The sequence below is a fragment of the Mustela nigripes genome, chromosome 1 (assembly GCF_022355385.1).
Source record: "Mustela nigripes isolate SB6536 chromosome 1, MUSNIG.SB6536, whole genome shotgun sequence".
NCBI lineage: Eukaryota > Metazoa > Chordata > Mammalia > Carnivora > Mustelidae > Mustela > Mustela nigripes.
This window is the reverse complement of record NC_081557.1, coordinates 1,210,217-1,223,470: the sequence shown is the minus strand read 5'-3', so window position 1 is coordinate 1,223,470 and position 13,254 is coordinate 1,210,217. Positions and strand designations below refer to the sequence as shown.

The 13,254-nt window shown below is 55.6% G+C and overlaps 1 protein-coding gene across 1 annotated transcript in view; it reads right to left on the bottom strand.

The window, feature by feature from the left end:
* Positions 1-5,342: 5,342 nt before the first annotated feature.
* LOC132008332 (uncharacterized) overlaps positions 5,343-13,254 on the bottom strand; it is an 8,268-nt gene continuing 356 nt past the window's right edge. Inside the window, 3 exon segments of the mRNA XM_059386862.1 lie at positions 5,343-5,709; positions 12,768-12,841; positions 12,843-13,254. Of these exon segments, the coding sequence (XP_059242845.1) occupies positions 5,343-5,709; positions 12,768-12,841; positions 12,843-13,254 (853 nt within the window).

The following is a 13,254-nucleotide window of genomic DNA, read 5'->3' as shown; positions in this document are numbered from 1 at the left end:
GTGCCAGGGACACGTGGGTGGCTCAGTCGGTTAAACCCTTGGTTCAGGTCCTGATCCCGGGGTCCTGGGATCAGGCCCCTAGTCGGGCTCCCTGCTCAGTGAGGAGTCTGCTTCCTCCTCTCTCTCTGCCCCTGCCCGTGGCTTGTGCTCTCTTTCTCTCTAATAAATAAATGAAGTCTTAAAAAAAAAGTAATTGTGCCAAGTTGTGCTTCTTCCAACAATGCACAAGAGCCCCAGCTGACCTACATCCTTACCAGCACGTGGTAGTAGCACATTGTGACTAATTCTGTACTTTCCTGATGACTCATGAATCTGAGCAGTGTTTACTATGTTTAGCCATTTGGCTATTTTCTTTGTGAAACGTCTGTTCAAATCATTTGCTGATTTTTCTCTTGGATCATGTGTCTTTTAAAAATGACCCATGAGAGTCATTATTATGATTATTATATTTAACTTATTCACAAGATCCTGATACTAGTTCTTCATCAAATACATGCTTTCTCAGTATCTTCTCCAACTCTTCTGCCTGCTTTTCATTTCCTTGAAGCTTTCCTATAACGGCAGATTTCTTAAAATTAAATGCCACAAACTGTTACATGGTACGCCTCAGGAGAATGCGGAGCATCACAAAATGGCTCTAGGTTTCCTATACAAGTGTCGCTGTTTTCCATCTTTCACACCTGGAAATGCAATGCATCCAGAATTACTTCTGCGTATGGTACGAGGTGAGGGTCAGCTACCTTTCCCGAAATCCGGGTAGTCTCTTGATCTCAAACCATCACTGCACACTGCACCAACCATCACCGTGGTCATAATAAGGTTGTCGTACAATATGTAAAACTAGAACCGGACACCGCGTGCCGTCCGATACCATAGCCGCAGCCGCGTGTACCTCTATACATTTGAACCTTCCCTCGCGCCACATTCTCCCAGATACTCTCGCTTCCTACCAGGCTAGATATGTGGCGAAGCAAACCAGCTTTGTTCTTCAAGACTGCTGCGGCTTTTCTGGGTCTTTTGAATCTCCATTTAATTTTGGAATCAGCTTATCAACGTCAGCAAAATTTACTTTCTGGGATTTTGATACAAATGACGTGGATTCCACATATTAAGTTTTGGAAGAATTGACATCTTTATAAATGTGACTTTTTTTTTTTTTTAAAGATTTTATTTATTTGACAGAGATCACAAGTAGGCAGAGAGGCAGAGAGAGAGGAGGAAGCAGGCTCCTGCTGAGCAGAGAGCCCGATGCGGGGCTCGATGCCAGGACCCTGGGATCATGACCTGAGCCAAAGGCAGAGGCTTTAACCCACTCAGCCACCCAGGCGCCCCTAAATGTGACTTTTCAAGCCCATAAATACAGTATTTGGCTTTATTTACTTAGATCAATAGGTTGTAATTTTCTTTGTTCTTTTTTAGTTTTTTTTTTTGCCTAAGTAATTGATTTTTTAAATATTTTATAATTTAAAATTGTATTTGATCTGTCTTAAACTTAATTTTTAAGAGATTGTTGCTTGTCATCAAAACATAATTTTTTATGGACTCTGTTCCATCTGTATTGCTATATCAACTTTTTAATAGAAGTACTGGAACTTCACACGTTAAAAATCATGTTACTAAGCAGAGCGATTTTATTTCCTCTTTTCCAATATGTGTGGTGTTCTTTCTTTTCCTCGCCTATTGAACTGGCTGGGCTGTGTAATCAACACTTAACCAACCGAGTGATTAGGCACATCCAAGTCTTGTTTCTGAGTTTAGGACAAAATGTTTAATATTTCAACATATAGTTTGATTTTGTAGATTTAAAAAATCAGACAGGATTGTTCATTTCCAGCCATAGATATTAAATTTTTATGATGCTTTGGCTTCCAGCTGGGAGAAATTTTGCCCCACGAGGACATTGGGCACTACCTGGAGACACTTTCAGTTGCCACGACTTGAAGTGTGCGGGCCTCCTGGCATCTGGCCGATGGAAGCCAAGAGTCCCTCTGAACATATGACGCATAGGACAGTCCCTGCGGCAAATCCCCATCTTGGTGTTTCAATGTTCAACTCTATTCACGAGGGGCGCCTGGGGGGCTCCGTGGGTTAAGGCCTCTGCCTTAAGGCTCCCTCCTGAGATCACCGCTGAACGACCCGGAGGCCCAGGACAGGGGCACCTCTCTCAGGCCTTGTGGACGGGGGGGGGGGGTGCACCCCGCAGCCCTCTAACCTGCATTCGGCAGCCCCCAGGGGCTCAGGCCGTGCCTGACCTCACAGCCGCCCCACAATCTGCATTTCAGCCTCAGCCCCTGCGCGGGAAGAGACTCCAGGAATTGTCTCAGCAACCGGGATAGGCAAGGAGGAGCCGGGGTCCCTCTGCATGTGACGTCCTGCGCGTAAGGAAGACCGTCCCCCGCTGCGGGGTGTAGGCTGGGGCTTTGTTTCACTTGCGAAGGCCCTGGGGCCGTGAGTGGGCCAATACCCGAGCAAGGGAAGCAGACGGAGGTTAACAAACCCCTGAAGAGACAGGAGGAGTCGCGAAGCCTCGGGTGGACGCGGGGGCAGGGGGTCCCGCTGCTCCTGAAATCCCAACCTGGACTTGGGGGCAGCCTTGCAGGGGGGCTGTTGGCGATGTTCCCAGTCCCCGTTTCCCCTCATCCTTTTGGGGGACGTGGGGGTGGAGGGGTGGAGGAGATGGGGGTGGTGGGGTCTGTGGGGCCCAGGGTGTCGGCTCAGGAGTCACTGCTTCTCGGGGAGGCCGGAGGGCCCTGCGGGCTGAGGCCGCGTCAGAGGACCCACCCTGGGGCTAGAGCGCGTGAGCATGAGAAGTAGGGGTGGGAGCAGGAGGGGGAGAGGGAGGAAGGGGGTCCCTTTGGAGACTGCCATGCCTGCGTGGTCACCAGGGTCTGGGGCAGGGACTCGGCCGGGAATCTCCCTGAGCCTCGGGCTCCGCCGGCATCTCCTGGTCAGCAGCGCCCCCTGCCGGCCGGCCGCCTCCAGCCGTCCCCCCTGAGCAAAGTCTGGCCACTGAACCACACCACGTCCACAGCAGGCCTGGGGCACACGACCCGTGCACGCCTTCCGCGAAGTCATCCAGTATCTGCCATGTGCGGGGCACTGCGGTTGACCCAGAGCAGCGGCCAGAACGACAGAGGCCCTGCTCCGCAGGCCAGTCCTGCAGCGGACTCCCTGGGTCGTCCCCCCACGAGGGGCGGTGTTAACAAATGCCTCCCCAGCAAATGCTTCCCTTCCAAGCCCAGAGGTGCCACGTGTCCTCGAGGATGGTGACTCACCCTCTGCTCTCACTTTCGGTACTGTCCCGCCGGCCTCAGTGTTCCGGTTCTGTGAACTCCTTCCAAACACCGCCTGCGCTCCCTGTCCGCTGCGTTCACCTGGAGACCCCTCCTTGGCTGTCCCTGGGTTTCTGCCCCTGTTCCGAGACCACCCAGCCGGCTTCTCTCCACTGCTGTTTCCTAGAAGAAATGGTCTATGGTTCATCACTGTCGTGTTTTCCTGTGATGCTCAACCTAACCCCAATTGATCAGACACTTTCTGGTCGACGGGTCACAGCTGCCGCCGACCTCGTGTGTCTCCTCAAGCGCGTGCATTAGTGACTTCTCCTGCGGGGTCGGGGGAAGTGGCTCCCACGACCGGATAGCAAACACCAGTGTGGCTTGGAGGGGCCACAGTGGGGCCGGACACCAAGGGGCAGGCCTGACCTGGGGGTGGCCGCTGCAGACCAGCAGAAAGGTGGTCAGAGAGGTGGGAGCAAGGCCTGGGGGGCAGGCAGAGGGGCGGGCGTGGCATGGAAGGGTTTCCAGAGTCTGCACGGCCCCTGCAGGGAGCACCTGTTCGGGGCCTGCGTGCCCGGGAGCTTCTGGAGGCAGGGGTACGGCAGGCGGTGGGTGTCGGGGACCCAGCTCCAGGTGAAGAGAAGCCATCGGGGGAACACTGCCATCAAGCTGGGAAGAAGGGCGGCAAGTGTGGGCGACCCCTCTCATGGCTCTCCGGAGCCACCACAGACGGGTCCCGGTGGGCTCAGGTGCTGTCCCCGCGTGCCCCCAGCCAGGGCCTAGAGGCGGGAGGCGGCAGCTCCCCACCCTCCCCTCGGCGGCCCCGCTGTGGGGTCTCGCCGGCGTAGCGGCGTCCCGGGATCCAAGCCACGCTCGCTGCTGAGCCACGTGGACGGACCACAGACACGGCTGCCACCACCCGTGGGCATCGCAAGGTGGCTGTGGCCCCTGGGTCAGCATCCCTGGGGCTCTCGGGCCTGGGACCCGGTCCCGGGCGGCGCTCGGGGCTCGCAACAGAGCCAGAGCCAGAGGCAGAGGCCGAGGCCCGCCCCTGGGCCAACGCTGTGGACTTGGGGAGTCCTGGGGGCGTGGCCTCTGGACCCGCCACCAACCGTGGAAGCACCCAGTTTCCATGTGGACCCCCTCAAGGCTCCCAAGGCCACTGCACACATTCCCTGGGGCCACGGAAACCAAGTGCCCCCTGGGGGCATAGGCCGCAGACTGTTGGCACAGTCTGGAGGCCAGGACGTCCCGTCCGTCCATCCTGGGTCTTTCCGAGGAACCCGGCTACGTTAGGGGTAAAACTTGGACTCTTTCAGCAACTTCCCTATGGCTTCCTCCGAGCCCCAGGGGCTCCCGGAGGTTCCTCTCCGGCACAGTCGCCACCGACTCTCTTCCACTGAAGAGTCTCAGCCTCCAGGAACCCCCCCCCCCCCCCCCCCCCCCGGCGGCCCGCCCCCGCCGCCCCCCGTCTCGCAGCCGCCAGCCCCAGCCCCCCCCCTCCAGACGGTGGAGCTCTATTCCACACTTGACCCTCAGAGCCTGACGCCATGGGGGCAGAGGGCAGAAACCCATAAATGTCAGATTTAGATCATGAAGGAGATGAGGGCAGGAGAGGCGGAGCGGACTTGCGGACGGGGCTGGGAAAGGCTGCTCCGGGGGCCACAGAGAGGAAGGGAGGGCAGAGAGTTCTGCTTATCAGCTGTTTATTTGGAAGCCTGGGATCAGGCTTTGACATACAGGGAGCCAGAGGGTCATTCCAGCTCCTGAGAGGAGGGGCCGCTCTCAGGGTCCCAGGAGTCCGAGCTGCCTCGAGGGCCTCTGTCGGCCAGTTTGGGTCTTCAGTTGGGTGAGGGGAGAGAGGGAGGGCCCTGGAGGGAGACGAGCCAAGTGGAGGCCCCGTCACTGAGAAGGGGGTCCCGGGGTCCTGTTCATCCTGAGAACGTGTTGCCCAAGCTGGGGTGCAGATGGTGAAGTCAGAGCGTGAAGTCAAAGAGCCCCAGAGCAGTGGGCTGGGAGTGGGGCCCCCGCATCGGCACGGGCCACTTGACACTGCTGTCCAGACCCTCAGATCTTGCACTGGCAGCAGCAGGGGACATAGCAGCTGGACTGGGAGCAGCCACAGGAGCCACAGCCCCCCTTGAAGCCCCCACAGGAGCCACAGCTAGAGCAGGAACAGGCTGGCACACAGCAGCACACGGGCTTGCAGCAGCACACGGGCACACAGCAGCCGGAGCCACAGCAGCCCATGGTTCTGGTGGGCTGAGGGTGGAGCAGGTCAGAGGAGCAGGTGCGGAGGACAGTGCTCAGGTGCGGGGCCTCCTGGGCCGGGACCCCTTTATACACCTGCCGGCGGTCCCCGGGCACCTGCTCCCCATGGCCGGGGCTGTCAGTGCCGCGACCACCTGTCTTCCCCGCCTTCCCAGGCGACGTGCTGAGGATGGGTTTTCAGAAGGTCCCCTTCCCCCAGCAAACGCCTCCCACCGGCCCAGCCATGTCTCCGCATGATCAGTAGCCCTCGCACTGCGACACTGCTGCTCCCGGAACACAAGCTGGCCGTGCCAAGAAAGAGACTCAAAACATAAGGGAAAATGTTAAAGGAACCAGTAATCTCATCACACAATGGGGACATTCCGGTTGATTCACCCAATTTACCGTTCTCCTTAGATGGCTCCATTTCATTTTACATTTTAAAATTTTCTACGTAAACCTGGTTTTCGTATTTTTGCCAAATTTTCATCCATGTCATGAAAGAGGCTTAACTGGAGGGGACTTGCTAGCTCTGACCCGTCTGCAAACACGGGCGAGCACGGCCGACTGTGCCTTTCGGCTTGCGCGGGCCCCCGCACGGCGCCCGGTGCCGGCTGCTACGGGGCGGCCGAGACGCCAAGTGTGTCGGGGTGACCTCCTCTCGTCTCGTGGGTGTCCCAGTTGGAAAAGGGCACCGCATTTATGGCTTTACTTTCTTTTCAGTGAGGGTGATTTTTTTTTTTTTTTTTTTTTACTTTCTTACAAATTGTGTTTTCTTTGCATTCTCTGTTGCTTTGAGACATAATTTACATACAGAGGAGATGAGTTTCCTCGAACAACACGCTCTGCTTTCCACGGCCGCCCACGTGGGAGCTCGGGTTGGATGTATGCACTTAGGTAGGTCTTCAGTTAGCTATTGCCGAGAAAGTGTGAGAGCGCAGCAGACAGGAGGAGAGGGAGGAGGAAGCGGGCTCAGGCCCAGGACCCTGAGATCATGACCGGAACCGAAACCGGGAGCCCCAGGTGGGGGCACGCGAGGACCCCAGCATGTTTTCATGGGTCTGGCGCCATGTGTCTGCCTTCCTGGCAGAAAGATCTTTTCGTGACTTCTGCCCGTTTCTTGACTGGGTTTCTTCGGGGGGTGGAGGCTGAGTTTAACAAGCTCTTTCTAGGTCCTGGGTACCAGCCCTTTCCCTGCTGAGACCCTCCGCAGATGTCTTCTCCGTCTGTGGGCTGCCTTTTCGCTTTGTTGACTGTTTCCTCTGCTGGGCAGAAGTTTCTTATCTTGATGAAGTCCCCAGAGTTCATTTTTGCTTTTGTTTCCCTGCCCTGGGAGACGTGTTGTTGCGGACGGAACTAGAGGGCATTACGCTCAGGGAAACGGGTCAGTCCGACAAAGACAAAGACCGCGTGATCTCACTGCTGTGGATTGTGAGAAACGAGACCGATGAACATGGAGAAGGAAGGAAAAATAAAATCAGAGGAAAACAAGCCATAAGAGACCCGTAACTCTAGGAAACACACTGAGCGCTGCTGGGGGGGCCTGGGGTGACTGGGTGACGGGCACGAAGGAGGCACGTGGTGTCACGAACACTGCGGCTTAACCCCGACTGCTGGACCCCTGAACGCGACTCCTGAAACCAGTGACATGCTACGTGGTAACTACATTGAATTTAAATAAAGAATCGAAAATACATTAAGAATCTGAAAAAGGAAGCCCGGGCAGAGGCAGGGGAGCAGGGGCCGGGCGCCAGGGAGCCCGGCAGACGGCACAAGGGAAGCAGGGCCCGCAGCCCCCCGGGATGGCTCGGAGCAGGAGAGCGGACACCAGGGAAGGCGTGGGAAGCCCCGGTGCGCGTGGGAGCCCGGAGACAGGGCCCGGCGGAAGCGGAGGCCCCTGAAACGTGGTGCAGGCCTCGCTCAGTGGAGCTGAACCAGGCTAAAAATATAGGCGGCCTTCCGCAGCCTGAACGAGGGATGTGCCGGGGCGCCCGGGCGGCTCGGTCGACGGATCAGACTCTTGATTTCGTCTTGGGTCACGATCTCGGGGTCGTGAGATCGAGCCCCTCGGGTCTGCTTGGGATTCTATCTCTCCTTCCCCCTCCCCACGCTCTCTTTCTATAAGGTAAATAAATAAATCTTTAAAAAAAAAAAAGAGTGACACGTTCTGGGAAAAATGAAGCCAGAACACCGCCGACTAAGACATAGGATTATCAAGTTACAGAATTCCAAAGATTAGCCCCGAAAATGTTGCCAAAACAGCAGATTCCCAGCCCTCTGTGGCGTGGGGCGAGGTGGGTGCGGGCGTCTGGCTGGTCCCAGATGTCTCTTGGAGTGTCCCAAGCCCAAACACACTGGAGCACTGTCTCCAAACACCTGATAAAAGCAAAGCTTTCCCCTGGGATGTGTGTGTCTCCACAGAGCACCACCCCGGCGAGAGAGGACAGGCAGGCAGCCCCAAACATGCTCGAGCCCACAGCACCCCCGGGCGCCCTGATCCACCAGAACTGGAGGCCATCGGCCTGGGACCGGCGCCGGGGGCGGAGGGATGAGCCCGGGCGGCCTCAGCAGAGGCCTGACATGTAATCCGTGGGTGTGGGTTACGAACAACAGGACCTTTCTCCCCTGTTCTGACTCTCCCTCTATCTTCCCAGTGAGCACGGGGATTAGAGTCGGCGAGGATCACAAGCTCCTTTGAACATCGGTTCTTGTTCGTTCGCGGCTGGCGGCTGCCGCGCTGCCTCTCGGCCGGGGCGGGAGGCTGAAGCGCCCCTAGATTTCCGCACGTCCCTTCCTTCCTCTGAAACAGCACCCACTCCCGCAGCCCAGACATACCCACGCGGGGGGGTCCCTCCTGAAATACACGGAGGGTCGTGTTCATGTTCTTATTTTCAAACCGGCCCGGAGGCCGGCTGCAGATGGACACGGCCCCGCCTGCTGAGCCCTGCATTTTTCTAATTAAGCCGCGTTTCTTTACATCAGTCCAGCCCGCGATTTCTCTGATATGCAGTTTGCTCGCGTAAGCACATGCCTCGTTCTGTTTATTCTCCCCGTTTTGGACACCATCCGTGCTTGCAACCGGCCTGTCCACGAACCGGCCCCTGTGAGCAGGGCTCACGGCTCCTCCGTGACCCCGGCTCCGGTGAGAGCCGAGGGGTGCCTGGGTCTGGTCACCTGGACGGAGGCTCCGTGCCGGGACCCACCTCTGAGGTCTGTGGGCGGGCTCAAGCCAGCACCACGCAGCAAGCGTTCAGAGGGTCTCCCGACACGGAGGGGGTGCCGTGGGATCCCCTGTCATTGTTGTCCCTGATTCGCGACGCTCTCCATCGGGGCCCGAACCCCCGCCATCCCCCTTCTCCCGGCCCGCCCCAACGCTGCCCTGCCCTGATTTATCGCCCAGGTGATGGGTGGGCTCTCCCTTCCTCGTGATCCGTGAAGCCTGATTCTCCCACGTAATTCAAGAGTTAGGAACAATTCTCCCGTGACCTTCCGGGACTGTTAGAATTGCACTTAGATTAGTTTGGGGACACTCTTCTTTCCATTGCCACGTTGCTGTCAGGGGAGGGCTCACGCCAGGGCTGGGTGTCCCGGGCGCCAGCACTTCTGTTCTCCTTGTGGAAACGTCCCTCTCGTGTCCTACCTCGTGGTAGGAGTTCTGCGACTTTTGTGACTTGAGCGACAAGAGCAATTGCTCTGGGAGCTTTGAGCAGGAGTTCTGCGACCTGGCTCAGCTCTCTTATCCTGATTTTCTCAATACCCATTCTGGCTGCTTTTCTTCGGAGATGGACGTGTCCCGTGCCGATTGTCCGCTTTTCTTTGCCCACAGTCACGACGGACCACATCTTGGTCTCACACGTGAATGTAGAAGGACGTGTCTGAACTTTCTGCAGTGACCGTCAGGGGTGCTGTGGGGATTGGACAGACAGACTTGATCGAGTTTTTAAGGGAGATTCTTCTGTCTCTCCACCTCTGGGCAGAAAAGTCATAAGTTGCTCATGGACCCTTTTCTTCACACCTGCTGAGCTGATCGTGTGAATTCTTTTCTTAGAATTCCTTAGCTTTCTTAGAATAAGCCCTCCTTGACTATGACTGGCTGCTTTCAAGGACCGACCTGATCGTTCCTGTATTTGGTTTAGAAATTGTGCAGTTCCATTCACACTGAAGCGGATTGACGATTTTCCTCTGTCTTACTGTGCTTTGCGGGATTCTGAAATGACAGTGGTAAAAGCGGCATGAGAGGGCGTGCTCAGCTGCCTTCCAGCTCACCCCAGCATTTGCAGGGGGGCTGTGGGACCTCATCGGTAAAGTCATCTGCGTCTGGGGCTTTCCAGGGCTCAGGATTTCTGGTGAAAATTTCACTGACTTTCAGGGAGATTGGTCGGTTCAAGCTTTCAAGGTCTTTTCATGTGGATTTTACTATTTCATTTTATTTTGGAAAGGTGTCCGTTTTTTCTAGATTCCAAATTTCCAGCAGATTTTCTCCCCAGATTCCTTTCTTGTGAGATCTGCTACGTGTCCATGATTTAACTTTGCTCAGGTTGTGTCTTGCTCGTGTGCATCTTGCTTCCTCTCCCGTGGCCCGGTTCTCAGACAGTTGTCTCCTCTGTTTTTCCAAAGATGCAGCATCCCCTGTTGCTTCACCGTTATTTTTCCTCTGCTTCTTTCTTATTATTTTAGTTTCATCCTGTGCTTTTTCTCACACCTTTATTTGAATGCTTGCCTTGTTTCCATTCTTTTCTCTTAAGCTCTAAATTTTCCTGGGTGGTCCTGGCTCAGGATTTCTCCTGAGGTTCTCAGCAAGGCATCAGTGGTGGCTGCGTCATCCGAAGGCTTGAGTGGGGTTGGAAGAGCCATTTCCAAGATGGCGCCCCACGTGGCTATGGGCCTCGGTTCTTCACCACGCGGGCCTCTCTGTAGGCTGTGACATGGCATCTGGCCTCCCCTGGCAGGGGTAGTGAAAGGGACCACACTGCCTTTTATGACCTCTCCTCCGATTCACACACCGTCAGTTCATTCCAAGGGAATCACTACGTTGTTGGTATTCTCATCTAAAGCCCTGTCCTCGGTCTTCAGGTGACCTTTCCTTGGTCACATAAATCACTTAGCCGTTCACCACCTGACACCATATTGCCCTGTCATGTTTGCTTTCCTCTTACTTTGGGAGAGGTGAGAAAACCCACACAACCAATCCTTCAAGCTTCATGGGAAGTCCACAGGAACTATCTAGGTTCACTTAGAGCCTCCTGTTCTAGTGGGTTCCCAACCGGATCTACAGACCACAGGTGGACATCAGGTCCTATAGGAATTCTTAAAAATTTTACACACAATTCTATGTTTATGTGCATATGTATCGACTTGTCTAAGGAGACCCTCATTTGAATTTTAAAGAGGAGTATATGAACCACAAGTACTTAAGAATGGGTCTACAAGTGTGGTCCCCAACATGGATCACAGAAAAGCATATTAAAACCTATTTGTGTTTCAGCTTCAAAAATATGAAAAAATTAGCTAACATGCAATATATGACTGGATAGATCATATGCATATTACAGAAATTCACCTATTTCAGGGATGCATGCTATTAAATAAAAGCTGTTTATTGGGGCATCTGGGTGGTTCAGTGGTTAAGCCTCTGCTTTTGCCTCAGGTAGTGATCCCAGGGTCCTGGGATCAAGACCCACGTCAGGCTACCTGCTCAGCAGGAAGCCTGCTTCTCCCTCTCCCACTCCCCCTGCTTGTGTTCCCTCTCTCAATCTCTCTCTCTCTGCCAAATAATTTTTTAAAAAAATTTTAAGTTGTTCATTGAGGAGTTTCCCATCACAAAGGGTAGGATCCACTGTTGTGTTGGTAGTTCAGTGGGACATTTTGGGAACCTCTCCTAATGCATGTGCCCAACTGGGTGCAGACACCCCGGGTCCTAGAAGTCCAGAAGGGGACCCCAGCTCATTATCTGGGTCCCATCCTGATCCTCAGTCCTATTCTGATTCTGGGTCTTGTTCTAATTGCTGAGTCTTAACCTGGTCCTAACTTCTGTCCTGATCCTGACTCCTGTCCCCACGGGTCCTGAGTCCTGTACTGACCCTGAGTACTGCTCTTTTTTTTTTTTTTCAAAAAGATTTATTTATTTATCTATTTGAGAGAGAGAGAGAGAGAGAGGGAGAGAGAGAATGAGCTGAGGAGGAGCAGAACTAAGCAGGGATCCCAACGTGGGGCTTGATGTCAGGACCCTGAGATCATATCTGAGCTAAAACCAAGAGTTAGACCTTAACCAACTGGGCCACCCAGGCACTGCTGAGTAGTGTTCTGATTCTGAGTCTTATCTTGATTCTGGGTCCCATCCTGACCCTAAGTCCTTTTCTAATTCTCAACCCAATCCTGACCCTGGGTCCTTTCCTGATCCTGAGTTAAATCCTAGTGCTGGGTCCTGTCCTGACCTTCAGTCCTGTTCTTCCCAGAGGCGACAGGCAGGACAGGACTGACCGGTCCAGAGCATTTCCCTGGACTCCATCCCCTGTGCCTTCTGTGGACAGTCCCTGGGCTTTCACGGTCAGGGCGGCACCAGGGGCGACGTCAGGAACGTCATGAGACAGTGCAGGGGATTGAACCGTGTCCTTCTGGAACTTCAGAATCCGCCCTCATTGGGACATCAGGTCTTTGCAGGCGGACCCAGGCTGAGGTTGTCCCGGACAAGGTGACGACCTAACTGAAGGCCGGTGTCCTCGTGAGAGCAAAGAGGAGAGGTGAGGTGCAGACGCACGGGGAGAAAGGCCACGTGAAGAGGGGTCAGGCTCCAGCGCGACGCAGGGCTCGTCAAGGATGCCGGCAGCCCCAGGAGCCGGAAGAGGCAGCACCGATCCTCCCGCAGAGCCTCAGGGAGCCCACGACCCTGCTGACTCCACCGAGGACCTGCAGCCTCCAGGCTGCGGGAGCAGGAACGTCTGCTGTCAAGCCCTCCACCTGTGGCCGCCTGCTCTGGAGCCCCAGGGGACCAATACAGGTCGCTGAGATGAGCCCGGCCTCCAAGCCAAGAGCCCTGCTCCCATCACCTTCCGCGGACACACGGACGGACAGCTTTCCCGTCTGTCAGGGAGCACATGAGGGGAAACGGTGGACTGAAGGAAAAGTGCAAAAACAGCACTGAGGTTATTTTCAGATGAAAAACAAACAAACAAATACGATTTCCCTGGGAGAGTGGCACAACAGGAACCAGGAAGTGACCGTGTGTCCAGCATCTCAGCTGACCCTGGGCAGGTGTATAAAGGGCCCCGGCCCAGGAGGCCCCACACCTGAGCACTGTCCTCTGCACCTGCTCCTCTGACCTGCTCCACCCTCAACCCACCAGAACCATGAGCTGCTGTGGCTGTTCCGGGGGCTGTGGCTCCGGCTGTGGGGGCTGTGGCTCCGGCTGTGGGGGCTGTGGCTCCGGCTGCTGTGTGCCCGTGTGCTGCTGCAAGCCCGTGTGCTGCTGTGTGCCAGCCTGTTCCTGCTCCAGCTGTGGCTCCTGTGGGGGCTGCAAGGGGGGCTGTGGCTCTTGTGGAGGTTGCAAGGGGGGCTGTGGCTCCTGTGGCTGCTCCCAGTCCAGCTGCTGCAAGCCCTGCTGCTCCCAGTCCAGCTGCTGTGTCCCCTGCTGCTCCCAGTCCAGCTGCTGCAAACCCTGCTGCTCCCAGTCCAGCTGCTGCAAGCCCTGCTGCTCCCAGTCCAGCTGCTGCAAGCCCTGCTGCTCCCAGTC